The sequence below is a fragment of the Takifugu flavidus genome, chromosome 1, assembly GCF_003711565.1.
Source record: "Takifugu flavidus isolate HTHZ2018 chromosome 1, ASM371156v2, whole genome shotgun sequence".
NCBI classification, from domain to species: Eukaryota; Metazoa; Chordata; class Actinopteri; order Tetraodontiformes; family Tetraodontidae; genus Takifugu; species Takifugu flavidus.
The window spans coordinates 18,015,142-18,041,042 of record NC_079520.1 but is presented as its reverse complement, the minus strand read 5'-3'; the positions used below and the strand labels follow the sequence as shown (position 1 = coordinate 18,041,042).

Here is a 25,901-nt window from a genome sequence, read left to right as displayed (position 1 = left end):
TGCCATTTGCTGTCCTTAAAATCATACTTCTATCTATCTATCTATCTATGCATGTCTGTGTGTGTACACATTGATACGTATACATATATAAGTATACACTCTCAGACACACAAATACACACGTTGTCGATCCTGTGTCACTCAGTGGACACACTTCAAGCAGCTCTGGTGTCGAATTGTCAGGACCTGGTTAAACTTTACAGGAAATACACAAAAGAAGAAAGGCAATTTCTGGAAGAAGGGCTCCACCCAGGACACCCAGGGTCACTGTTTCAGCCTATCACAGTGCATTCTGACTCAAACTGGATCTCTTCTCATCCTGAGGAGCCTCAAAGTTTTGAGAGGTTCTACAGAGATCCTAGACGAAGGAAACTTGATACAAGTCACAATACCATTTATATCCAAACTATAGGTGACTATAGTTGTGTCACAATTATTTGGTTGGGAAATGAGGTGCATGCATGCAGGGCAAGCAAATATAACAAGATTTTGCAATAAATATTAGATTCTTGTTGCCAAATTCTGAAATATCCACAAAACAACACAGAGATTCTAAGAATGTGCTAGACATATTGGCCTGAAATTTACACTTGTTCATGTAGGTTCCTTTGGTAAGCCAGGGGTTGAGACAGACCAGTATGTGGAGGGACTGAGGGAATACTGCCAGGCCTTTTTCTATGGACTCTCTGTAAAATTACTACCAGCTGTCACTGTTGCTGAAACACGCTGTTCTTTCAGAGTTAATGATAATTCACAAAACCTTGAGATTCTCACTGGTAAGCTTTTCATTACTTTTGTTCGATTAGTCTTGATTGCACCATATTTTATGTGTAGTCACTTTCACTCCTGAATTGCACCTAGGTGATCTCCTGCAATTCCTTTGGAATAAAAAATCAAAAGATGCTTTTTGCATTGTTGGAATAACACTGATTGACTTATATCCCAACGAGTCCTGGAACTTTGTGAGATTTTAACATGAAGGCACAGACACTAACAAACCTAGCTCTAACACTGAGGATATTACTGCATGGATTGAAACTTATACTGAAAACTGCTCCTGGTAAATCAGCACATCAAAAAAAAAGCATCTATTTTCTCTTGTAATGCCACTATGCTGCCACTAGGTGGTGGTATTTTGACGTCAATTTTATGACCAACATCACGAAGATCTCAACTCTTTGTGTAGGAATGGGCGTTTTTAGTTTCGCCAGGTATGATGACGAATTCTACAGCAGACCTTACGCAGGAAGGCTGAGGAAATCACGTCGGCCAAAGCAGGACGACTATTCATTGTTTGATGGATATCACATACCTCCTATTACTAGCACCATGCTGCTTCGATCATGCAAGGTTTTGTAAAGGACTTTACTCGACATTTCTGTACTCTGAATAGTGCAGTGGTGTTTTTAAAGTCCACCTTTTCTGTATAACTCTTTAATGTATCTTTTCAGACGATGGCCCATGAGATTGGGCATATATTTGGACTTAAACACTGCCAGTGGTTGACCTGTGTCATGCAGGGCTCCAATCACCTGGAGGAGTCTGATAGAAGGCCCTTGGATTTCTGTCCAATTTGCCTTCGCAAACTACAGACCGCAGTCGGCTTTGACATTGGTAAAAGATACAAGGCATGAATAATGAGGAATACTGATTAAAATAATTAAAAAGAGCATAAATGCACAAGAATCGTTCTTACAATAGACTTTAGCCTTACTTGTTTCTGTGAATTGTTTTTAGCCTGTTATAATCAATCTCAATGTGTTTTGCTGAGTCCCAAGGTGCAATAAACATGTTCTCAAATTAAGTACTTAAACTGTTACAGCTCATAAGACAAAGGTGCTTTCAAGACTTTCTGTTGTACACTAAACCAGTGCTGGAATGAAGCCTTATTTTGTGCTCTGGCTTGAGCAGGCCTTATTGGAGTGGATAGAGAATGATCACACAAACAGTGGAGGGGAGGCCTCTGCTTGTCAGGCAGTTCCCAAACCCACTGAAGCCTTTCACACTTTCAGAATGTGGCTCTGCAGGTGTCTGGACACACTGGGACAAAAAGAGGATGTGTAACATATAAATCTGTATAAAAATGGAAAATAAATAAAAGACAAACCTAATTTATTTTGGTAAGCAGTGCAATATAGCATTGTAGCTAATCAGGATGTTTTTCGGTATTGTGGGGCTGCAAGGTATGTATTTATGTATGCTGATTTCAGAATGTTCTATATACAATTCTGAGCTGGGATGAAATACTTTTTATTATAAAATTATTTGCATTATAAAATAAGTTGATCTGTACATCTTACATCACCTAATTGAAAATAAACATGACTTGAATCATATAATCTGAGTTTCATGTTTTTTATATATATAAAACAAGTGTTACAGTATCTATGTGATTAAGTTTGCAGTATTGCATGGATATTTACATAACTGTATTATTATTTTAGTATAATTATTACATCAGGTATTAGTGTTGTATATACAGTAATTTCTGGAATATTACAAACAAAAGTATGTTAAGAGATGTTTTGAATGAATTACCATTGACGCAATTATTGCGTCAATTATTGCTAATTTCCCTGGTGGACACCCCCTAAAGGGATCAATAAAGTACTCTTGAATCTTGAATTTTTTGTCTGATCTTCAGTGGTGGCAGTAACCCTTTGTCCTAAATTTGACCAAAATACAATTTGACTACACATTTTCTTGAGAAATGCATGTAACCTCCTTGATCTTTTCAGTGGCCTCTGCCTGTGCATGGACCAAGCTGGTATCTACTGTAGAGCAGGCCTGAAGACTGTCAGGGCTTTGTTCAAGTCTGTGTACTGATCCTGCTTCTTCAGGAGCTCTTTCCTTTTCATGCTTCTTTGGCTTCCTTCTCCTGCAGAGCAATCGTCTCTTAGCAGGTCTGACCAAACCTAGGAACAGGGCACCAATAGCCATGCCAACCGTGCATGAGTAGAAAGCAGATCCGTAGTTGTGAGTCATGTCCACCAGCAGGCCTGGCAAAGTAAAAAGACAGATTCAACAAAGAGTATATGAAGTACGCTGATCACATATCTTAGCTTTTAGAAGTAACTGGGCAAACTTTCATTATAAGACATACCTCCAAGAGGGGGTCCAGCCAATCCAGAAAAGCTGTGTATGAACACATAGACCCCAGCGGCAGAGGACATTCTCTCTATGCCCACCACATCATCCTCAGCCAGTAATGGGATGTGAGTACACGATATGGTTCCCATTAAAAAACCATACACAGCACAGCACACAGCCAGTCCGTAGAACTCAGTCACCAAAGTAAATCCCACCAGATCCACAGTCATTGTGATGACGCACGTCAGAAGCACCAGTACCTTTTTCTTCATGAGGCACTTCCATGTCAGGATCCACCCGATGGTGAATCGGCCAACGATTTCCGCCACAGCCATGATGGAGAGCATGTAGGCGGCATGTTCGCGCTCCACACCTCGGCTCACGCTCATCTCAATGATGTAGAGCGGAGGCGCGAAGAAGCCGAGAGTAGCAAACAGTCCAAATAGAGAATAGAAAATGAAGCTGCATTCTCTCAGGATGGTGAAATCCAGAAGTTTTGGCTTCTCTGTCTGAAACGTATCACCTGTTCTGACTCCTTCCTTCACCATCAGTTGCTTCTCTGTCTCAGATCCTTTAGCATCCGTGCTCTCCAATACAGCTGTATTTGTTGTCTCTGATTTACCTGCTTCTGTATCCAGTAAAGTCTTTTCCTCTGGGTGGCTGCTGGACTCACTGTCCTTTAGAGACTGGATGCCAGACTCTCTTGTGCTCACGGAGCTAATGGTTAGCTCAGTTTCAGACCCGTGTAAACCAATTTGTAAAACTGAGGGTGATTCAGCTTTGTGTTTCGGCACCTTTGCTCCGAGGACCTCGAGTTCTTGAGCATCTGTCTTTGGGTTTCCTCCAGGTCTGATAACGATTGGTCGAAGCAACGCTCCACAGATGATGATGGTGCTTTGCAAACCTCCTAATATTGCCATGGTTCGCCGCCAGCCCATACGATCCTTCAATGCAGACAAGGCTGACAGAGAAACCCACAAGTGACTGATTTAAATAACAACTTACCTAAACGTGTATCTGGTCTGATCTAATCGCCTTCTGTTGGTTTTTGTAAAATTTAAAAGGTCCAAAACTTTACTCATTATTTATGCTGGTCATTTGATTTAAAAATGTGCTCATCTTTGGTCTAAGTCAATGTATCAAAGTGTATTTTGAATATTCTGTTTTGACAGATGAAAAATGACCACAAACAATTAACTTGAAGTCATTGCCTATGTAGAGAAAATCACTTTAATCCTAAAAAACAAAAATATAATTATATTATTTGTCTTAATCTGAGTATAATACATAACAATAATGATAAAGCAGGGCTTTACAGCTATCTGATATATGTGACATGCTGTTGTGAACACAAAATCAGTAACCAAGATCACATATTACAAAAAATGTCATTCACAACAATCTCCCTATTTTCGCGGTACTGTAGATAACCTTTGGAAAATAAACTGCCGTCACTTTTGGAAAATCTTTAGCAGGGAAGCAGTCAGAGCTTGCACTCACCAGGTGCCATAGCAGACATGAACAGGGACTCTCCAGTAGAGGCCACAGCTGTGACCAGAGCACGGCGACGGGTGAAGTACTGAGAGAGGATGGTGACAGTGGGCAGGAAAGTCAGACAGTAGCCCATACCTGTGCAAAAAGGCCCGTTATTATTATTCTAATATACCAAACCTTGCCTAAAATGAAAGAAAATGAAACAAAAGAATGATAACAATGTGAATTTAGGGAATTAAGTACCTGTAAGTAATCCGTAGGTAAAATATATTTGGTTGACAGAGGTGGTAAAGGTGGTGGCAATGACGCCCAATAAAATGAGCAATCCTCCAGTCATGACAACAAGTTGGAACCCAAAACGGTTTGTTAAGACAGAGGACAGAGGAGCTGAGGAACAAAAATAAACTATAGTTTGGTGTGTACTGTATCATGACTATCATTGGTACCCCACTGGCTCACCATTGAAGGTCATCACGAACACGGCAATGGAGACGATCCAAGAGACGCGGCTGTTTGATTCCCTGAACTCCTCCATGAGGTCTTGGAGAAAAATGCCAAAACTTTTGATGGAACCATACGTGAACATCTCCACCAAGAAGAAGGCTACACCCACCACCCATCCCCAGCCTCCATCGGGCGCCTCTGGATACACATTGGGCCCTAAGAAATGCAACCACTTGGCCCCAAAATATGCCATGCTCTGTTGATTAAAAAAGGCAGAGTTAGCAAAAGTAGTCGACCGACAGGAAATACCAGTATTTAAATCTGCATATTAAAGAAACAATTTTTAAGTTTAAAAAATCAAATACTACAAAACTAAAGCTATGTGTAATTATTTGTCTAAAAATGATCTGCAAATTAATGATGTAAATAAAAGTTTACGTTTCAAGTGTCTCATAGACTTAGACTATCCAAATTAGAAATCCGTTTGAAATTATAAAGATCTCTAAGAAGTTTTAACAAATGTACTATGTGTGTGTGTGTGTTCCAAATCAATCAGTTTTTAATTTCTTGAAAATTTCAGCCCGACTATGGTTATAATTGTGAAGACAAAAAAACTCAAGGATTTTTTTGTCCAATCTGACTTCAGTAAGTAAATGAAATTAATCAAACATTTTAAATAAATTCCAGGTTTAGGATTGTGCTGAATTATATATTTCATGTATGTCTGTGTTCAAATAAATTGTCATTCTTTGATTTATCTCCAGAAACTGCTCCATTATTATTTCTCTGACTTCAGTTCCTTACACATACAGTATTACCAAAGCTGTCTGGATCTGATTATCTGGTCATATGTATATAGATCTTTTATATTTAAAACACAAAAAAATATATCTTTTAATGCTGTAACAAACTTATTTGCAATATTAATGTCCATATGTACTCATCAACCTTTAAGTGGTTGATGTTAAATTATTTTAATAAAGTATGAACACATGGATTTCAAATCAACACTTCTAAAAAGGGAATGTCGTGGACTGTTTGTAGAAAATGTACTTTTTTGTGGTTAAAACGGCAAATAATCAATCAAATGACATAACTAAAACAAATAGAACAATATTTATTTTGCAGGCGAGCATGAGAGGCCCCCTCTGGAGTGACCCGGGGGTTTTCTCACTCCAGCGTCTCGTACCGTGTCGGCGCCGGTTTAAATGACCCCGTTCCTGACACGACCCGACTCTGTAAGTACTCACGTTTCTACTATTTTTAAGTTTGTTCGTGGGGGCGGACACACACAGTTAGTTTGCGAACGCAGACCCACCTAAAAGTGAACCGACTGCAACAGGCGCTTAAGCCGCTGGGTCTCGTGGCTTCTGTCTCACCTGTGCGAAGCGACTCAGCCTAAACGCGCGTCCTTCCCTCGGATAGCCTCGTGCCCACTCCCGCCCTAAACAAAGAGCAAGTTTGCCTGGACCAGGTTAGGGGACCATAAACGCATACGCACACGTGCAAACGCACAGACACGCGGTTTGACATCAGATTCATAAACAGACTCGCGGGGTGGGGGTGGGGGTAGCAGCGATCTGGTTACAGCCAGTTCTTGCCTTCAAGCCGGAATTCTTTATGAAAAGTGTATGACCAATTTTCTGGGAGAGACTTGTGTCTAATCTCAAGTCAAAAGTAAATTTACAATAAAGTATCATGCACTTCACTTTGTTGGTGATAAAGTTTCTGATCACTGTTAAATGTTGCCAAGCATGAGTTTTTAGATTTAAATAATTTGCCTCTATCCAAACGTGCTCATGCAGTCACGCCCCTTCTATCTGATTTTTAAGATTAACTTTACATAGATCTTAATGTCATTTAACTTAAAAATAATTATTTATATGTAGCTTCTAATGACTTAAATTCTTGATATGTTTTCAGATCACATTTAACACTTTCTATTTGGGTGTTTGATGGTAGTACATAAATATCTTTCTTCAGGGTGTGGCAACACATATATTTGCACATATTTGCTCTTGGTGCTAAATGTGCTCCTCTGTAACGCAAATGTGCTCCTCTGCCTTAACTGTAACTCGATTTTCTCCATTTCACACATAGCACCATTTGTTCACTTAGGAAAGATGGTATACTTGTTAAACCAGTGCAGTGAGGATGTCTACTCCAGACAAGAGAAAGGCTCGCGCTGACATTCTTGTACTGAGTTCTTTGGAATAACCACAATCTGACTGTGAGAATGAGTTTTATGAATGTGTTTGGCAGCATCACTTTAGTCTGTGCAAGACAAACACATATCGTGCCACACATGTATGAAAAGAAGACAAAAATCAAAAACTATTACAGCACAGACCCCAGTTTCGCTGTAGACTGTGTAGGTCTGGTAAATCTGGCTTGTTACAGCTTGTTTTAATGAATAATAGGTTAGTAATATATAATGAAGGAAGGATTCCAGACTATTTTAAATGAATGCTGTGGTGCATCACTTACCCTGTTAGCACCTTTGCCACATTGAAAAAGCCTTAGTTCACTTATTCATATAGATGTTTTGAACACTCAACTGAACAGGTTGAGTGTTCGCTTGGTCAGCATGTTTGTTTACTTGTCATGTCCAAAGTGCAAAATACAGTTTACACTTTAACATTAATAATTGTGTTTATGAATGCAACATATATAGGCATTAATATCGATGTCAGCTGATGTTCATCAATTTTTAGCATATCAGCCAGACAAATATGTAAGGCCATAAATATGTAAAACCATTTAAAAAAATTGTGTATGTGTGTCGGGAGAGGGCGGAGGATATCAGGAATCTAGAACATGACTTTTTTACAATGGGAAATTTTTGAGCTAATTATTGTAAAATTGTATATGTTCTTCCACTGCTCTCAGTGATTCCTTTATTACTGGCCGTCATGTCAAAGTTCCCATCCATAATGTCAATAGTGTTATTCCCTATGCTAATGGGAAGCAGCACCCAGATTCCAAAGCTGTATTTGGTACATAGCCTCCTCAATTTCTAAGCTGCAAAAATAGAGGCATGTGAACCACAGACAGGTACGAGCTGCTAAGATAATGAGGGATGACACTTTTGAGACCAATATGTGAGTGCCAAATACCACTTTGGGATCTCGACATCTCTACCAGCGGGAAATACCTCAGTTGATCCTTGCTAATGCGAATCTTCCTCACCATTTTCCTCTTTCTCCTCCTCCCTTTCACTCTAAGTAAAACTTAATAGGCTTTGTCTATTGGGATGATGTTAGTTGCCAAGTTATAAGTTATCTTGTTAAATGCACTCTACCAAATAGATGAGCCTTAGCACAAGTTTGTCCCTGGCTGACTGAGTATACAGAAGCTAATGCTGCTAATGGTAGCCAGCAGGCAAAAACAAAAGCCACAGTAGACAAAATTTGGGAGGCCATTACAGCAAGTTCTCCAAGAAATTGATTTGATATTTTTGTAGATTGGACTTAACAGCAATATCAATATCGGCATCACCTTCAAACTGGCAGTCCTTCTGGACCGCAGGGAAGCACTCGTTCAATCTTCCGGGGCACAAAGAGAGCTCCAGCCAACACGCGAGTTGGGTTCTGCGTGTTCACTAGTCCAGCAGGACAGCATGGAGACCTCAAACGAGCAGGGAAGACACCAAAACACTCCGACACTGATAGACAGGCGCTCTGTCCTTAAATGGGTGACCTGATGGAGCTTGCCGACAGGTGTGCCTGCCTGCAGCACCAGCTGTTGCCAATATTGACTCCTCCACGCCCCCTGCAGGAAAAACCAAACACAACCCGTCAACCCTGGACCCCAACATATAGAGTTTGTAGCTACAACAGTTGTGTTGTCACATTCCAACTTGATTTTAATTTGTTACAGTTCTGAGTTTATAAGATAGGTATTATTCTCTGTTGCTCAATTTAATATCAGTTAATGGCAGCCTATATAATCTACAACTCTTTGCAGGATTTCTATTAAACAAAATGGCTGACCTCACTTCAGTCCTTCTCTCGGGAATTATATGTGGTCTGCTTCTGCACATTTCCAAGTATGAAGCCAATGTAAACAAATCCAGTAGGAAACCAAATTTTATCATCATACTGGCAGATGATATAGGTTGGGCTGACTTGGATGCTAACCTACCAGAAACTAAAAATAACAACACACCTCAACTCAACCTAATGGCTGAGCAAGGACTAAGGTAATGGATGGGAAAACAGGTACAATGAAATGGGATCATTTGAAAAATTGTCAATCTTTACTTAAATGCAGTTTTGTGCCTCCAGATTTACAGACTTTCACTCTCCTGCCTCAACCTGTTCACCGTCTCGTGCTGCCATTCTCACTGGGCGGTACGGTCTAAGAAATGGTGTGACACATAACTTTGCTGTGGGCTCGGTGGCTGGACTGCCTCTTTCTGAAGTTACCCTACCCCAGTTGCTACAGAGGTCTGGTTATTACACTGCCATGATAGGGAAATGGCACCTCGGACACAACGGGCCATACAGACCAAACAGAAGAGGTAAGGGTTAGTGTTAGTGTTGTTTTACTTATTGTTTAGAATCTTGCAGTTAATGTATATCTGATATCTCAGGAAACCTCTATAAGGTAGGAAGTTAAAGGTTTACATAAAGGAGATGTCTTAATCACAGATTAAGAATGACAGGACATGGTGTCAATATACAGTATGCAGTGAAATCTTGAAGTTCTTTTTAACTTGATGCAATAATCTTTCTCCTATTGCTGGAGTATCAGATTTAGTGAATGACGTAGTGCAGGTATTCTTTTGTTCAATTTAAGCTTGAAATACTTTTAGCTACCATTAAGTAAATAATTCGTACTTTGACATCCATTGCTAAAATACGAACTTTCCCTGGACTTATCATTGCAGCGCACAAAGGACCGCCTGGTACCCAATCTGTCACTGTCAACTCAGTTACCGCTAACATCTACTCCTGTAGTGCACCCCTTATTCCTCCTCCACAAGAAGTGTCATGGGTCATTTCAGTCTCTACAGCACTGGACCACTGCCAAACTCAGGCAGCATTGTCTCTTGGGTCACAGTTTGTAGTGATTCAGCACCAGTAACTGGCTCATAGATTATCTGACCTACTACTAATCAAGTAAAGTCTTGGTACACAGCGGTGTACAAATCCATTTGCAGCTGTGGCCACCCGGCCTTTGGAATCCCTCAAACTTTTCTGCCAGTGTTTGAGAGTGGTCAGGACAGCGACTTTGTTCTGCTCAAGCTTGCTCGAGACAATCTTGACAAGGGTGTGATAGGATCACAGCAGTTCCGGACAGTTTAATAAAAAGCTTTTTTGATAACTTAAGGAAAACAGATTGAGTGGAATTTTCCAGCTCAGCAGAAGAGCAGGCAGTGACAGGACTACCCCTCCAGGAACGGCCCCCGTAGTCCCAAAAGCAGGTCCAGGGCAGGGAAAATGGAGCCATGGAAGGGAGAAACTAAAACTCCTCCGAGACGCAGGAGGACAAATCAGGCAGAACATCCACCTCAGAGCCGTCATCCACAACTGAGCCGGGACCCAAGAGCATTCTTCCGGACCATATCCCTTCCAATCTACCAGATACCGCATTCCTCATCCACGACGGTGAGAGTGTAGAAGCTGCCTAACAGCATATACAGGACCTCAATCAATCAGATGAGGGAATTGTAGGCATATTCAACCCACAGGACCTGCTCACCATGCATTGCAGGGCTGTCTCTATATCCTGTTTCACATGCTCTGTTAGCCCATTAGCTTGTGGGTGAAAACTGGAAGATAGATTGGTGGCAGATCCCAACAGCCTGCAAAACTCCCTCCAGAATGTTGACGTAAACTGGGGTCCCCGATCTGACAGCACATTGATGGGAAGACCATGCAGGCGGACTACATGGAGCAGATCCAACTGTTGCAGTCTCCTTGGCAGAGGGGAGCTTGGGCAATGCTACCAAGTGGGCCATCTTGCTGACGAGATCAATAATGGTCAAAAAGACAATGAAGCCCTGCGAAGTGGGAAGGCCTGTGATGAAATCAACAGAGATGTGGAACCATGGGCGGTGTGGAATAAGCTGCAGGAGTCCTGCAGGAGCTTGGTGGTGAGTCTTGCTGTGGTTGCAGGGCAGGGCCTTGATAAACTCCTGGGTGTCTTCCCTCAAAGTTGGCCTCCGGAACTGTTGGCGGATGGCCTGTTGAGTTGGTAGGGTTCCAGAATGGCAGGTAAATTAAGAGGAATGAAACCACTGTAACACCTCTGACCGTTAGGTGGGCGGAACAAACAGACGGTTCCTTGGACAGTCACTAGGACCTGGTTGACCCTCTGCAACTCTATCCACCTTCTGTTCAATTTCCCAGGTAACCCTAGATAATGTGACATGACTCCGGAAGTATGGATTCCAACCCCGTGTTTGTCTTCAATTCATACCGGAACTGCCGGGACAAGGCATTGGGTTTTGTATTGTGGGACCCTGGGTGTTAGGAGAGGGTGAAGTTGAATCGGGTGAAGACTAAAGACCAGCAGGCTTGATGGGAATTCAGTCTATTGGTAGACCTGATGTGGCGTGGAGGATAAAGAGGCAAAGAAGCTTGCTGCAGGCATCTTCGGTGACAAGAGGGACTCCACTCTCAAATAGCTCCAGTAGACCATTCAATGTGGGGATTGTGGAGTCTGAGACAGGATTAGTGGTGGATGCAGGGATGGTTGCCAGAGATCAGCAGCTGAACTGGAGAGGTCCAGTGAGTAACTGTGCCCAGGACATGTCCATCTAAAGCCCGAGCTGGAACAGGCTGTAGTAAAAGCTCCCGCCTGAGAATGATGAGCCACCTCTCCATTGTTGATACTGACATCAGATTCAGAGTCAATCTAGGTAGCCACAGTCTGTGGGCCTTCGGGCAGGAGGATACAGGTCTGTAATTTGGGTCTCTGCAGTTGAGAAGAAGCAGAGGTAGGACTCACCAAAATCTTCCCCCTTACTGAGGAGCCTTGGCTTGTTCTTGGCATTTAGAAACAAAAAGTCCAGCTCCTCCACAGTAGAGCCAGAGGTTGGCCTTACGTGGTCGCTCCTTTTCTTCAGGAGTAAGTAAGGTGTGTCACAGCTGTATTGGTTCAGGATCCTCCCTCCACCACACAGATGAGTAGGGGTTCTGTGTGACCAAATTCTCACTGGGGTGGATTGGTTCAGGATGCAATGTCTCCCCTCAGCGCCCCTCCCATTGCCAATTCAGGATTCTGAAGTCGATGCGGATGGCAACCTCTATAACTCAGTCCAATGAGGGCCTTTCATAGGATACCAGTTCATCCTTAATGTAGTCAGCTAGTCCTTGATGGAAAGCATCATAATGAGCGGAACTATTCCAACAGCTCTGGCTGGCTCTTGTATGAAAGTCTGTGGAATAATCTGCCACTGCGCTTGCTCCCTGCCTCTGTCCTATGAGCCCACCGGATGCACCATAGGATTCCAATCTGAAATCTTTGGGCAGCCCCACAGCAAGTCAGTCAAATGAAGCACAAGCAGATGAACGCCTCTCCCACTAAGCTGTTCCATAGAGCTGAGTACTGCCAGTCAATTGTTTAATGACAAACGGCACCTTTGCTTCCTCCGTGACAAAGTAGTGGGGCTACAGAGAAAACAGGAGTGAGCACTTACTAAGGAAAGGGTGGCAAGTGTGAGGAAGGCTGAGGAAAGGTACTCCTAGTGTTCTGGAGCTCCGACGCGATGTTCAGGGACCGCAGATGCTCGTGGGACATAAGCTGAAGCAGGAGCATGAACATGGGCAGAGTCATCAACAGCAGGAGCGGCAGCAGATTGAGGGCGGGCAGGGTCAAAACCAGTAAATCCAGAGTCAGACATGACGTGTTAACAGTCTGGCAAGGCATGAATGCCCTGCAGTGGCTTAAATACAGCCTGAGAGAGAGCAACAGGTGAAAATATTAAAGACAAATCAAGTAGGCGTGGAAGACAAGACGTGACAGAGTGAGTGGAATTCTCCACCTCAGAAAAGAACAGAAGAGCAGGCAGTAACAAATCTATGAGAGGGAGCCTTTGCCTTAGCAAGGAATATTACTATCAATTGTTGCTTGGGCACACCAAGCTCTTAAGTGGACTGCAGCTTGCCCAGGTGTGCATCCATGACCTGGCACATTATACAAGTCCACTGTAGGCTCTACAAGAAACTACAGGCAGTCAAGACAGCTGTTTCAGAGTGAGCTAGGTGCCATACTCAACGGTTCTACTCTCAAGAACGGTGATGCCAGTGCCTTTGAGTTATTCACCTTGTCCATCTGTCCTTTATGCATGCTGAAGACCCGGGGGAATAAGATTTTGATCATCTGCTCAGCAAGATGTTTTCCATCTAATGCGATGCTTTGCTGAATACAGCCTGTGATATGGCATTCAACAGACTGTGCACCAAGGTGTTGAGCAACTGAATGACCAATCAGTCTATTTGGAGGTATTATTACCACTACGGTATCATTACCGCTTAAGAAGCACCTGATATATCATAGTGTCACTGTAGAGGGAGTTGCTTCTACTAAATACACGTATCCAGTTTATGTGCCGCAGCAGAAATCCAAATACTTGTGCAAACTTTGGTGGCATTGTTGCTTGAACCTGTTCCCTTGTCCTCCAAATTGACACACCCAAAAATAATGGATAGATAATTTACTTTTGTTTATAATGACTCTGCTCACCGTTGTGGAACTGGTGAGAAATATGTCAACAATCTTGTTCTTGCTGCCCACGGCCACTTGACCACAGTAAAAAAAAATGTTTGTTTACAAGTGCCAGCCTTCTGTTAGCTTCTCTAATAGCATGTCCTCTGGACTCTGCCCAGTACATTAACCTGGAAGTTGAGGGGTGCAACAGATTCCCAAAATCACCATAACAATTTCTCAGAGGGAAATCGGTTGTACTACCTGTTGAAAAGTGTACATGACAGGTCCCTCAGTTGACTTTCCAAACTCCTGACCTTATCTTCCAGTTGCCTGATGTTTTTGGCAGCACATGTTTGGAGTCATGGGCACAGTTGTACTTTGAGCTGAGTTCTTGCTCTACGTCAACAGTAGGATGTTCATTATCTTCCTTCACTGCTGAGTCACTAGCATTAGCCTGAACCTCCTCACTTATTCCAAAGCCTGCACTATTTTGACCAGAAACTGATAACTTCTTTCCCCAACTATTTTAGGGACAATGGCTCGATGTAGCACCAGTGTTTGACGTCTACTGAACACTTTGAGATATGTATGTGCTTTCCTCATCAAAATTCAAACTGCAGACAAATGTCATTCCTCCTTATCACTCTCAGCCAAGACTTGCATAGGAAATCATGGAAACTGAGGTACAGCTGTCCGTGTTTGGAAGTTGAGCAGTAAACTACAATAACACTGGCAGGACAAAGCTGTCATTGTTTATCCCATAACCAAGGTAGCGACCGGAAGTACAAATCCACTGCTCGGCGAATTTTAATGTTTTTACCGTATTTTCACGACTATAAGGCGCACCTAAAACACTGAGATTTTCTCAAAAATCGGGCAAGTTATGCCACCATATGCGGGTGGATTGTAGACGCATGGGCTATGATACCGTCTTCATGTATTGTAAGAGCTTTCACAAAATCAACACTGAACCGGAACCGGTCAGTGAGTCCGATTCAGATGATTAAGAAGAGGAACTCGGGATGTTGGACACTGAAATGGCGCAGCTGTTTAATTCAGATACAGAAGATGAAAACTTTGATGGTTTTGTGGCGGAAGAATGAATATTTTGTTCAATAAATGTGTCGAAACTCACTGTTTTACTTCCGTTGTCATTTTTTACTGTATGTTTCAGCATACGCCTAATAATACGGTGCACCTTAGTATGTTTTAAATACAGAAATAGCACCCATAACTGAGACTGCGCCTTTTAATACAGTGCGCCTTATGGTCGTGAAAATACGGCAAATGTTTAATGTGGAAGGAGGAAGTCTGACATGGGTCTATTATATAATTTGTAAAGCTATAATACCACCTGTTCATTTTTCAGGCTGAGGAATTCAAATATATATTAAAAAATATTACTGTGTAGATCAGATTTTCCATTGGACTACATTCTTTGTGGTGTTAAAAGTTAAAACTGGTCTTTTAATTATGTTGCTCACCTCATAGTTATGCGAATGGACAAAACTTTCCCACTCCAGTATTTGCCAAGTTCTTATATAGCAGGGGAATGTACAGCTGTTGTATAAAAAAAGAATCCCAAAAAACAGCTGCTACAATGGCATGCAGCTGTTGCACCCACAGCTGCTTTTGCATAGCATGCATATTCAATAACAAGACATGTACAAATTAATTTTAATATTTGGCATATTGTGTCATTTCTCTCCTGGTCAGGATTTGACTACTACTTAGGTGTTCCATATAGCAATGATATGGGATGCACTGATGTCCCTGGATATAATTTGCCTCGATGTCTTCCCTGTGACTCGCCCTCATGCCCTCAGGTGATAAGGTATGTGCAGAACCTACCAGCTACTTCTATTATCACACTCCAGTGTCAAAAGAAAAGAAAGCATCACAGAACCCGCATATTTCCTGCATAATTCATTAAATTTACAGCCATTTCTGCTTCAACTCATACATTTGAATTACTCTGTTCAATTTGGGATGACTTGCAAAGTCAGAAAAGAGCAAAGTTGGTCATTATTTTTCTAGAATAAAGAAGTAAGATGTAGAAAAGGAGAAAGGGTAACTGACAGGTGTGTGTGTATTGGATATTGGGTCTATGGACTAAATTCTTTCCAAAGCTTGTTGAAGTTAGGGTTGTTTTCTGTGAAGGGTCTACAATATGCTACTTTTTCTATTCGATTAGACCACTATTGCTTTTCTACTGTCTTGAATTCAATTTAAAACTGATCTTTGCTGGATAGTTTGATCTCAAATGTGTGAAAAAATGCATTTTTAAGTGACTGGGAGGAAGTTGTTGGTTTAATTTTGGTTGTCACATGTAGCCAAAGTTATTTTCTTTTCCTGTATTTTGTTCTCATGTCCAGGTTGAGGAGAAGTGGGCATGATGGCTGTTACAGCAAAGTGGCCCTTCCTCTGATTGAAAATACCACTATAGTGCAACAGCCACTCAACCTGTGGAGATTAACAGAGCAGTACAAATCAGCTGCCACGAGGATCATACAAAATGCACGGTATAATACAGCCGCCCATGTGCTCATTGTGGAGTTAAAGCCTTCTAAATTCTTTCTCTGTGGGAGACTTAAAAACAGGAAAAGTGGTTTGGAATTGAGATTTTAGCCAGAAACAAATTCAATATTTTTATTGGTTTATTTTTTCCTAATCATTTCTTAATTTTGGCCTTAGAAAAGATTGAAAGATTAAAGGAAAACCAAAATAGTGTATGTCTTTGTGCAACTTGTGTGTTGAAGCAAAACGTGGCCCAGTCCTCCTTGACTCTAGGTGTCAGCTCTATTTAGTGTACATGCAAGTAGCAGCGAGAAACACTAAGGAAGCACAAGCAGAAATGCAGAGAAATTTAGAACTCTAGCTTCTTTTTCTGTTGTCTGAAGATCCTGATCACTGAACTGGGATAAAAGCCCAGAAGAGTTTCATCTAAAAGGGGAAGCATGGGAGAATAGGATTTTTTCTAATGGTCTCAAATGCAGAGGCATTAGGCAACAGGATAAGGGCAACACCAAAAATAAATAATAAGTTTAGAGGTTGAAAAGTTTAAGGTTGAGTGAAGGTCACAGCATTGTCATATGCAATTGCAATGAGAGATTAAGTACCTTTCTGTGTTACGTGCACGGCTTCTTGCTGCTCATTCATTCCAGCAGGTAGATCCTGTTGTAGATTTGCCAGTGCTTAAAGTTTGTCGGTTTAAACCGTGTTCTGTGTGCTACATGGTTTTGCAGAGCGCGAGGACAGCCATATTTTCTCTACATTGCACTTGCTCACATGCACGTTCCCCTGGCACCTCCAGTTGGTGCTTCTGCAACAAATGACAACAAAGTCTACGCTGCTAGCCTGCAAGAGATGGATGACCTGGTGGGGGCAATAAAACGTATTTCTGATGAAACAGACAGAGACAATACTCTTATTTGGTTCACAGGTGAGTCTGCACGATAGATTACCCGTGTTGGTCATGCAACCAGCATAGCTGATGTTCTGAAAATACATCATTTATTCATTTTTAGGTGACAATGGCCCTTGGGAGCAGAAGTGCCAATATGCAGGAAGTGTCGGTCCTTTTGTGGGGAAGTGGCAGACAAGCAGAGGTGTAGTTAACATGACATGTAGTTAACATGTTAGCTACATGGGAGATATAGATGTTTTTATCTGCGTATATTTGCCTGCGTTAGGTGGAGGCTCAGCAAAACGGACCACCTGGGAAGGAGGACACAGAGTGCCAACTATAGCTTACTGGCCAGGCAGAATTTCAGCAAACAACACCAGCTCTGCACTGCTCAGGTAATAAGTGATATGTACACTGTACTGCAGAAGTCTTTGCATTCCACATTTATGTTAAATGGTGTTAAATAATGGTTGTGGTACCTCCACACACAATGTCTGCACAAGGCACACAAACCACAGAAATATATTGTTAGGTTCAGATAACCTAAAACATGAGAGAAACAAATGAGACAACAGTTTTGAGTTTTACTTGCAAGGAGGATGGAGAGATGTGCTCAGTTTCAGATCTCCAACACGTCCTGAGGCACACCTCTCGCCACCCTTCTTTTATTAGGATTAGGAGGTCCCCAGTTACACAGAATTCAATTGTGCTTAAAGAGAGGGGAAACACAACAATAGCAGGGTCCATTGATAGTAAAACATGTGAACCATAATGGTGAATATATGAGCATGTCTTCATTGATTTATTAGCTTGGCTTGCTCACACATACAGCACATCCTTCCATATAATGTAAAAACATACACAAAGAGAAGAAATTCTGCTTCTCACTGCTTCCCATGCTGTTATCGGCAACTCCGATCAATGTTGCATCCTGATTCTCCTCACAGCGGCTGTAACCTGTTGTTCTTGAACAGGTGTGTGAGCTCACACATTAAGCATCACGAACATTAAGCATTAACAAGTAATAAAAGCATAATGTAATGAGATAACATGTAATGAGAAATATAACAAGAATAAAGAATATAACAAGGAAAAGCAAATAGGAGATAACTTTATTACCGTATAATGATTCTAACATATATTGATTACAATATAAAATTACATAGAAAAGTAGTACTGGTTAGTTGTTCAGTACCATGGACAGTGACCATACTGTAAGCCAGATATGCATAAATAGAAGTGAATAATATAATGACCAAATCAACCCCCTGGCACTCTGTCTGCTGGATAAGATCAGGGAATTTAAGCACTATCAAGATGGCCGCCTCTCCAGTAGCTCTCCTGTAGCTCTCCTGTTTTTTCAGCTTTCTTTAAATTTTTCAACTTTTTAACCCCTTTCCTTCTACTTTCTTTACTATTTTTGTGAAGAGATTGTGGGTTTTATATATCCTATGGATATTTTAAACTTTTCAATGAATACAAGAGCCAGTTTCCTCACTTATTCACGGGAGGAACTGCTGGCTCTGCAAACAAAGGGGCGAGCCGGGATACGACACCTCATCCTGGAGGAGCTGAGGAGGAGACCCCTGGGTTGCAGAGCCGGAGCTAAGCTAAAGACCGAGCTAACAGAGAATCGGAGGCGCTACAAGCCATCAATTCCCTCTGCACACAGTCATCAGCAACCAGAGGAGCCTGTTCAGTGAAAGGCTGCTCCTTCCCAAGTGTCAGACCAACAGGCCATCATACTCTACAACTCCTCATCTGGGGGGAGGAGGACGTAGAATAAACTACACAGAAATGGACACTTGTGCTTCATCTTTATAGTTTTTTTTATATCATTTAATTCATAGGTTGATATGCTTTTATTTTGTGTTTCTTCTCTTTCTGCTCTTTTGTTCTCATAATTTGCTGCCGATGTTACAAATTTCCCTGAGGGAATCATCCCAAGGGATCAATAAAGTCTAGTCTAAGTCAATCGATCGATCGCCTGACCGACTGACCAACCCATCCATCCATCCATCCATCCATCCATCCATCCATCCATCCATCCATCCATCCATCCTTATTTATATAGCATCTGTTACAATCAAAATTGTTTCTAGGCGCTTTCCAGAATCCCAGGGCCTGACCCCCAACAAGCAACAGTAGCAAGGAAAAACTCCCCTTTAACAGGAAGAAACCCTGAGTAGGACCAGGCTCATGTAGGGGGACCCTCCTGCGGATGGGGGGCTGGGTAGAGAGAGAGGAGAAGGGGGAGGACAGATAGAAGAGAGAAAAAGCATAGATCATAGAAATACATTAATAATACAAGCTGCTGGTATAAGAGTAGAGTGGGTCAGCAGGGTCAGAGGTCAGCGTACAGCTATAAAGGCAGCTATACCTGTAGATGGATGGGAAGGGGGGGAGCAGAGAAACTACACAAGTTGTTTTCACAATGTGTTCATAAGCTTTTTCAAAGAGGAAGGTCTTAAGTCTGTTTTGTATATTCCCATGATCCTGCTGGTTAGCATCATTCAGAGTTGTCATTTTTGTAACCGAGCTGCTTAAAAACCACTTTTTTCATCTTTCTTCACTCTTGAAGCGGTATGGACATTTTCCCAACCCTTCTATCCTTGGCAAATGTTACTCCCCCAGCAGACAGACGTTATGATGGAATCGATGCATCAAACATCCTCCTGAAGGGGGAAAAAAATGGTCATGAGGTACTGATTGCTCTTTTTTGGTTTATCACATTAATAGCACCTGTATCATCAATCTTACCTTATATCTTTAGGTTCTCTTTCACCCTAACAGCGGCGCAGCAGGAACATTTGGTTACCTACAAACAGTACGAATGGGGAGGTATAAAGCTTTCTACTTAACAGGTACCAGTCAAGTCTTATTAAATTGTTTTTGTGCACCAAAGTTAAAAAATGAAGTAACTTACATGAGTCAAAGGAGCCTCATCCCACTTCAATAAGCTGTGACGGCTCTGTACATAAGATCAATGGTCTGCAAAACAAAAACCAGGGAACTCCAGGAATTCATGTGAACTTGTTCCTCTGCAGGTGCAGCTGAGGCCTGTGGTGGCGCAACAGGAAGGCCACAGATTCACAATCCACCACTCATATTTGATTTGCAATGCGACAAGGCCGAGGAAACGCCCCTCGAGGTCAGCACACCAGAATACCAGGAGGTAGTAAAGCAGGTCATCCGCAGGAGGGAGGTGTTATTCTGGGACATCGCCACAGACGAGTCCGTGTCCACAGCCAACTACAACACAGACAAGTCAGCAGCGCCCTGCTGTGACCCCCAGCAGGCTATTTGCCGCTGTGACACGTTGGGATGAAGATGGGGACATTTCTCACGCTCAGGACATGCCGATATTGAGTCTTCACTCTTTTTTACATTGTCCTCAGCTGGGTGTTTGTAGAGGTTTGTGTAGAGATGCAATCGAAGATGAACAGAGACAGGAAGAGGGAGGGGGGTCTGGTTTCAAACTTTATGGCTTGGTTTTTGTTTTTAATACAGGAATGAAACACGACAGTTTAAAAACCAAGAAGAAATGTTGAGTAACTGGTCAACTTTAATGTATTTCTGGTATTGATGAAATTTCAAATGTCCAGTAGTCAACAGCCCAATGCAGTATTTTAACAGCGCCACCTGATGGCAAAGGTTATCACCATGCTATTTACTGTATAACAGTACCATTTATAAATGTTATTATATACATTATACAAATTTAAAAGACAAAAAATTTCAAAAACCCAATATATCGTTATATTGATTTATGATAACTCTGCATCTGATGCGCAGCATTTAACATTATTTAACATAAAGAAATGTAAATGACAGGATTCAGGTTAAAAATCATTCAAGCACCTGATACACTGCAGTGTCCAGCTCAACTTCAGAATTCAGCTGTTATAACATCTCTTTAGTCTCGTGTTTCTACAGCAACATCTGCGTCAGTCAATATTTACTCCACATAATGTAACAAATATTTCATACTTCCATCTGAATGAACTATTGCTCATGTGAGACAATGTCCACTGATCAGCCCTCAATCATGACTGAAATAATGCCCTTAGGGTGGAAAATAGGGAGAGGTTTGTCCGAGTTCATAAAGTAATTTAGAACTAGGTGCAGTTGTGATTGGTGACTACCACTGACGCTCCTCCTACTCTGACGCAACCGCCTGATCATCAGGGTTCATCCATCATAATACAGTAGCATCCCTATTTCTTCAGGATTTCCTGTTGTGCACCTTGTGTCAGTGTTACCACTGTTTTTGTGCACGTTGCGACACATGCACCTGGAATCTGTCTCAGTTAAGAAGGTCTGGGTGTGATTTTGGTAAAAATGAGTGGGATTCCCACTCATTTATTCATTTCAGTCATTCCTTATGAAAAAGAAATATGAACAGGAAACATGGAAACACCAGGGAGATAAGACGTAACGGGGTACAAGTGGAAGGTGTAGGTGTCCCACAATGGTTCACACACAGGAATATTGTTGTCTACCTTCCCTGACTACAACAAGCGAAGGTTTGGTCAGTTGCTCTGGTTGCCGACAGGAGGGAACTCATTCTCATCATCCAGACAGACGGGCCCGACTGCGAACTCGTGCTCTGGGATCACATCGCCCCTTTGGGCTCCACCGTCCTCAGAGTAACCTTTCAAAAGAAGATGAGGCCTTTGAAAACATCACACTCATTGGCGTACACCCACAGCTTTATCCTAAACTTGTTTTGAAAAGGATTTAGGCCCAGTCAAGACTACATTAATGAAAAAAAAAACATTTCAGCTTCATTTGAACTGAGATACCTGAAACATTTCTAATATGAAATCAAAAACTGACAGGTACTAAGATTGCTGATGCTCATTAGGACCTTTGGAATTAAGGGCTACTGTACCCAAAAGTGTGGCAGAGGATGGTGGAGTTGACGGGAGGGCCACAGTAGCAGCATATGATTGGCTGACTGGTTGGTGAGGGACAGATTCTGGTTTGTTCTCCTCACTTTGTTCCGCCTCTTCCTCGCTAGACTCAAACAGCCTGCAGGAGAAAGGGGCAAAGACTCACCAGCTAAATACAAAGATTTGACTGTAAAAACACACCCGCAGATAATTAGATTATTAACAATGTGCAACAAACCACTTAAAGATGACAACCTCAATAAAATTATTTCAAATTAAAGTACCTTTTTGGGGTCGTTACTGTTTCAGCTATTCACGGTGACTGTCAATATCAGATTTCTTTTAACGCATTAATATCAGCGTGAAACGCACCTGTGTTTTTGGACAAGGACACACTCTCCTCCATCTTGTGGGTCCACATTGTAAATATAGAGAAAGCCATCAGAGGATGCCACCAGCAGGCGTGGGAGCTTCTGAATCCTATACAGATACACACAGGTCATGACATGTCAATGCTCCCTCTGGTAAATCTGTTCTCTGCCTTACATGGCCAGGGCGCAGATGTTCTTAAGGCCAAACATGTTGAGCCGCACTGTAGCAAAGGCCCGGTCTTGATGCATCATATCAGACACCTGGGTGGGCAAGTAGGTGCTGGCTGCTGTGAACATTTTGCCCACATATGCCGACCATGTGGGAGACTCCTCTTCTTCACTGATGGGGAAAAGATTGTTGCAATTATGAGCATTAGGTAAATTGACATTAATAATTAAATTCTAGTTATATATTTTCCCAACTTCGACTTTATTTATTTAAACCCTTTGAAAACCCTTAAAAGACAAATTAATTGTTTTACGTAACAAACAGTGGAAGACACTAGGGGGCACTGTTTATTAAAAGGACAAATTTCCTTATAGCACAGAAACAAAATGTTGTCATAGAAATTAAAGCCTGAATTTGAACATTTTTTATAAGACAAATAAAGATGGTTTATTTTATGGGAAATCATTTATTGTGCGTGTGAGTGTGTGTGCTTACGTGGGACTGTGTTGCTCCAGTTTGAAGATATGAACCGTCTCAGTGTTGCTGGAGGCACACAGGAACTGAGCATCTCCACTGAAGGACAGTGAACTTATACTGACGTATCTGACACATAGATAACAAATGGAAAACTGTTATTACAAAAACTGCTATTTTAATACATTGAAATAAACAATAGTTGATCATACGTCCCAGGCAGTCATTTTCTGACAATAAAAGCACCTAATGTACCATCAACACAAAAAGAGATGATGTGAGCGCCTAACTGACCTCTTCATCCCCCTGCGGAACTCAAACAGTTTCTGTCCTTCAGGAACACTGAAGACTCTGATCACCGTACCCTGGTGAGGAAAGGGTTGTCAGGGGCTGACGATAACACAGAGGGATATTTTGTTGATTTAGCAATTAATTGCACACCTTCTCTGAAGCACTGGCTAATTTGGTGCCTGAGGCATTAAAGGTGAGGGCAGCCAGGGGACTGTCATGAGCCTGGATCAGCGTCAGAGTGCTCTAAGTGGGGGAAAATACACTGTAAATTACATCTGGATCAACACAGTCTTGACCCCATAAGCAGGACTGAAGATAGCTCACTCCAGCTGGAACTCAACTTTTGTTTATATGTTAACAGAAAATTGAATCCTCACCAGGTTGTTAGCATCATAGAGTGTGATTTCCCCTATGGTGGCACTGCCAGGGTATGCCAGGTAGGAATTGCTGTGGTTGACAGAGAGCGCACAAAGGCCTGCAACACAGCAGAGAGGGCAAGTGAAGCTGCATTTTGTTTCTCATCCGTCAAGCCCCCAACTATCACTGCGGGCCAGCATGTAATGACACTGTGGACGAGGGACGAACAATACCCCAAGAAATGATAATAATTCACTCAGTTTAAACACAGACGTCCTTCTCATTGTACCTGAGAGGTTGGTGGGTGTGTTGAGCAGGGTCTTGAGTAGCTTCATATCTTTGATATTGTGGATATAAACAGACTCCTCCAGACACACCACCAATCGCTTTGACAGAGACAAAGTAAGAACAGTAAATAAACACAGGCACGACAGCCCAACGCAGGAGCAACACCTTCACGTCTAGATAAGTCCCCTGTCCGTACCTGCCTGTTGAGCCTGACGGAGAGGATGTTGTTGGAGTAGCTGTAGTTGCAAATCTCTGTACCTTTCTTAAAGTGATAGACGTTCATTCGCCGCGGCATGGACAGACTGACCACCACCACCAGACTGCTGGAGAAGAGCCGCTCCACAATATACACGTCAGGACTCTCCACTGGAAAACACAGGTGAGGGATTTTTCATTTGTAGTGCCTTGGAACAGCCAGGGATGTTTTGGTGTAAGCTCATGGTGCCAGCACATTTCATTGAAAGTGAAAACAGGAGCTTCTCCTTTGACAGCATGCAGTTCCCCCTCATGTTTGGCCTTCTTGGATCAAACCTACTCCAAATGTTGATTTCTGATGTAGACAACTAGAGAACTGAGAGTGCTCTCTGCCATTCAAATGCAGGAACACAAAAGTCTGAACAAAGTGCATCTGACCACAGACTCAGGAAGAGGATTTTGGCATCAAGTACACAGGCTTGTGAAATGCATGTTTGTGAAGGGTTCTTTATTACCTCCTTCATGAATGCAGTCCAGTTTGTCCACAGCAGTGACAGAGAAGAGCCGGTAGCCAGTCTTGGTGCCCACAGACAGAGACCTACAACAACACGTCAATCGGAGGATGATTTCACATCTGCCCAGCCTCCACAGAGAGTTTAAGCTTATCAGTCACACCTGTAGGTGGCCCCAAAGACCAGTTGGCCATTGGCTTCTTTTATTAGCAGAGACAGATGTTTACACAAAGTGACACACCTGTAACTGAAGAAGTTCACCCTTTGCTGTCTATTAATCCTAATGGACAGTATAGTTCTGTTTTATTTCTTTCTAAAAAAAAAAACAACCTTGGTATTACACGCGAGGGGATGAGTATGTCCTGGATTATGTTGGATAACAGTGAAAAATGAATGACTCCAAAAAATGACTCCGTTTTTAATAAATTCTTGTCACTCAACAGCCAGAGGTTTACCGACTAATGAGTATCCAGTTTAATGTGAAACAGGCCTTCAGAAGAATCACACTGGCCTAGATCACTTTGAGGAAGACAAATTCAAGTGATTTAGCGTCTCTGTTAATTTTGGCCAAACATGAATCCTGTCTGTTTGTGCCTCTTCTATGAAATATGAAACAAAATGCTGAAGTACGAACGCAATTATGCAACAGCCAGGTGAATTAAGGAGGCCCAGCCGGTTGCTTGCTTACGTGGTGTCTTGGTTAAATGAAGCACAAATGAAGCCTTTATGCCCTTCGGGGCACTCTGTCGGATCCTGAGTCTCCATCCCGCCGCCAAATTCCCTCTCCACGTCGCTGGTCGAGGTCGGAGGCCTTTGGGCCCGGGTCAACCCCTGCCGTAGCCCACTTCCCCCTCCTTTGCTCCCCGAGTCCAAGCGCCACGCTCGCACTCTTCTTGGAGTGGAACGTCCAGGCAGACAGGCTCAGAGGAAACGCATCCCACACCGAGTCATCGCTCCTCAATCTATACTGGATAACGGTTCGACGATGACAGCCCGTTAGAGGAGCCGGATCCGCGTCGACAGCGTTGTCTCTACGTTGTTAACTTTAAGTCTACACAGCAAAACAAAAACAGCTGATGGGCGGGTGCGTTTCTCAGAGCTGCATCCTGATTGGCTGCCCATACAGGGCGAACGCGCTGCTCCTGCTTTTCTATTGGTCAGTCTTTTTAAAGTCCTGGGCTGATTGGTCACCGCTGGTGTTGAATCAAAAAAAGATCCGCCTATTTTGTGTTAGGTCTCGCTCGATTGGGCATTTACA

At 42.4% G+C, this 25,901-nt stretch overlaps 4 protein-coding genes and 1 long non-coding RNA gene across 8 annotated transcripts; 2 read left to right on the top strand and 3 right to left on the bottom strand.

Annotated features, from left to right (window-relative positions):
• Positions 1 to 86: 86 nt before the first annotated feature.
• On the top strand, positions 87 to 2,493 carry LOC130533908 (archaemetzincin-2; the record flags this gene model as incomplete). Its single annotated transcript, XM_057047652.1, has 6 exons — positions 87 to 411; positions 602 to 775; positions 861 to 961; positions 1,167 to 1,349; positions 1,451 to 1,627; positions 1,911 to 2,493. Coding segments are annotated over 6 exons (1,113 nt in total), but the record flags the coding sequence as incomplete, so codon positions are not given.
• On the bottom strand, positions 2,234 to 8,716 carry LOC130527851 (monocarboxylate transporter 7-like). Of its 4 annotated transcripts, none has more exons than XM_057036660.1 (6): positions 8,526 to 8,716; positions 5,043 to 5,283; positions 4,827 to 4,970; positions 4,590 to 4,718; positions 3,103 to 4,050; positions 2,234 to 2,998 (listed from the first exon to the last, which is right to left on the bottom strand). In XM_057036660.1, the coding sequence occupies exons 2-6, from the start codon at positions 5,278 to 5,280 to the stop codon at positions 2,691 to 2,693; spliced, it is 1,767 nt and encodes a 588-aa protein (XP_056892640.1). In that variant the 5' UTR covers positions 5,281 to 5,283; positions 8,526 to 8,716; the 3' UTR covers positions 2,234 to 2,690. The 4 variants fall into 4 exon arrangements, with proteins under 4 accessions (XP_056892640.1, XP_056892631.1, XP_056892623.1 ...); XM_057036651.1 differs by lacking the exon at positions 8,526 to 8,716 and adding an exon at positions 7,515 to 7,605; XM_057036643.1 differs by lacking the exon at positions 8,526 to 8,716 and adding an exon at positions 6,346 to 6,597.
• arsg (arylsulfatase G) lies at positions 6,171 to 20,841 on the top strand. Its single transcript, XM_057036724.1, has 11 exons — positions 6,171 to 6,265; positions 8,994 to 9,228; positions 9,314 to 9,549; positions 15,402 to 15,519; positions 16,061 to 16,207; positions 16,931 to 17,127; positions 17,213 to 17,293; positions 17,378 to 17,486; positions 19,673 to 19,793; positions 19,865 to 19,955; positions 20,139 to 20,841. The coding sequence occupies exons 2-11, from the start codon at positions 9,011 to 9,013 to the stop codon at positions 20,417 to 20,419; spliced, it is 1,599 nt and encodes a 532-aa protein (XP_056892704.1). The 5' UTR covers positions 6,171 to 6,265; positions 8,994 to 9,010; the 3' UTR covers positions 20,420 to 20,841.
• On the bottom strand, positions 17,667 to 20,283 carry LOC130527955 (uncharacterized). Its single transcript, XR_008951156.1, has 3 exons — positions 20,018 to 20,283; positions 19,852 to 19,909; positions 17,667 to 19,766 (listed from the first exon to the last, which is right to left on the bottom strand). It is a non-coding gene; the product is annotated as an uncharacterized LOC130527955 (long non-coding RNA).
• Positions 20,554 to 25,719, bottom strand: LOC130527893 (WD repeat domain phosphoinositide-interacting protein 1-like). Its single transcript, XM_057036736.1, has 12 exons — positions 25,332 to 25,719; positions 24,647 to 24,729; positions 24,133 to 24,302; positions 23,938 to 24,034; positions 23,669 to 23,766; positions 23,442 to 23,534; positions 23,295 to 23,365; positions 23,022 to 23,129; positions 22,533 to 22,697; positions 22,359 to 22,466; positions 21,986 to 22,125; positions 20,554 to 21,745 (listed from the first exon to the last, which is right to left on the bottom strand). The coding sequence occupies exons 1-12, from the start codon at positions 25,406 to 25,408 to the stop codon at positions 21,624 to 21,626; spliced, it is 1,332 nt and encodes a 443-aa protein (XP_056892716.1). The 5' UTR covers positions 25,409 to 25,719; the 3' UTR covers positions 20,554 to 21,623.
• Positions 25,720 to 25,901: the final 182 nt, after the last annotated feature.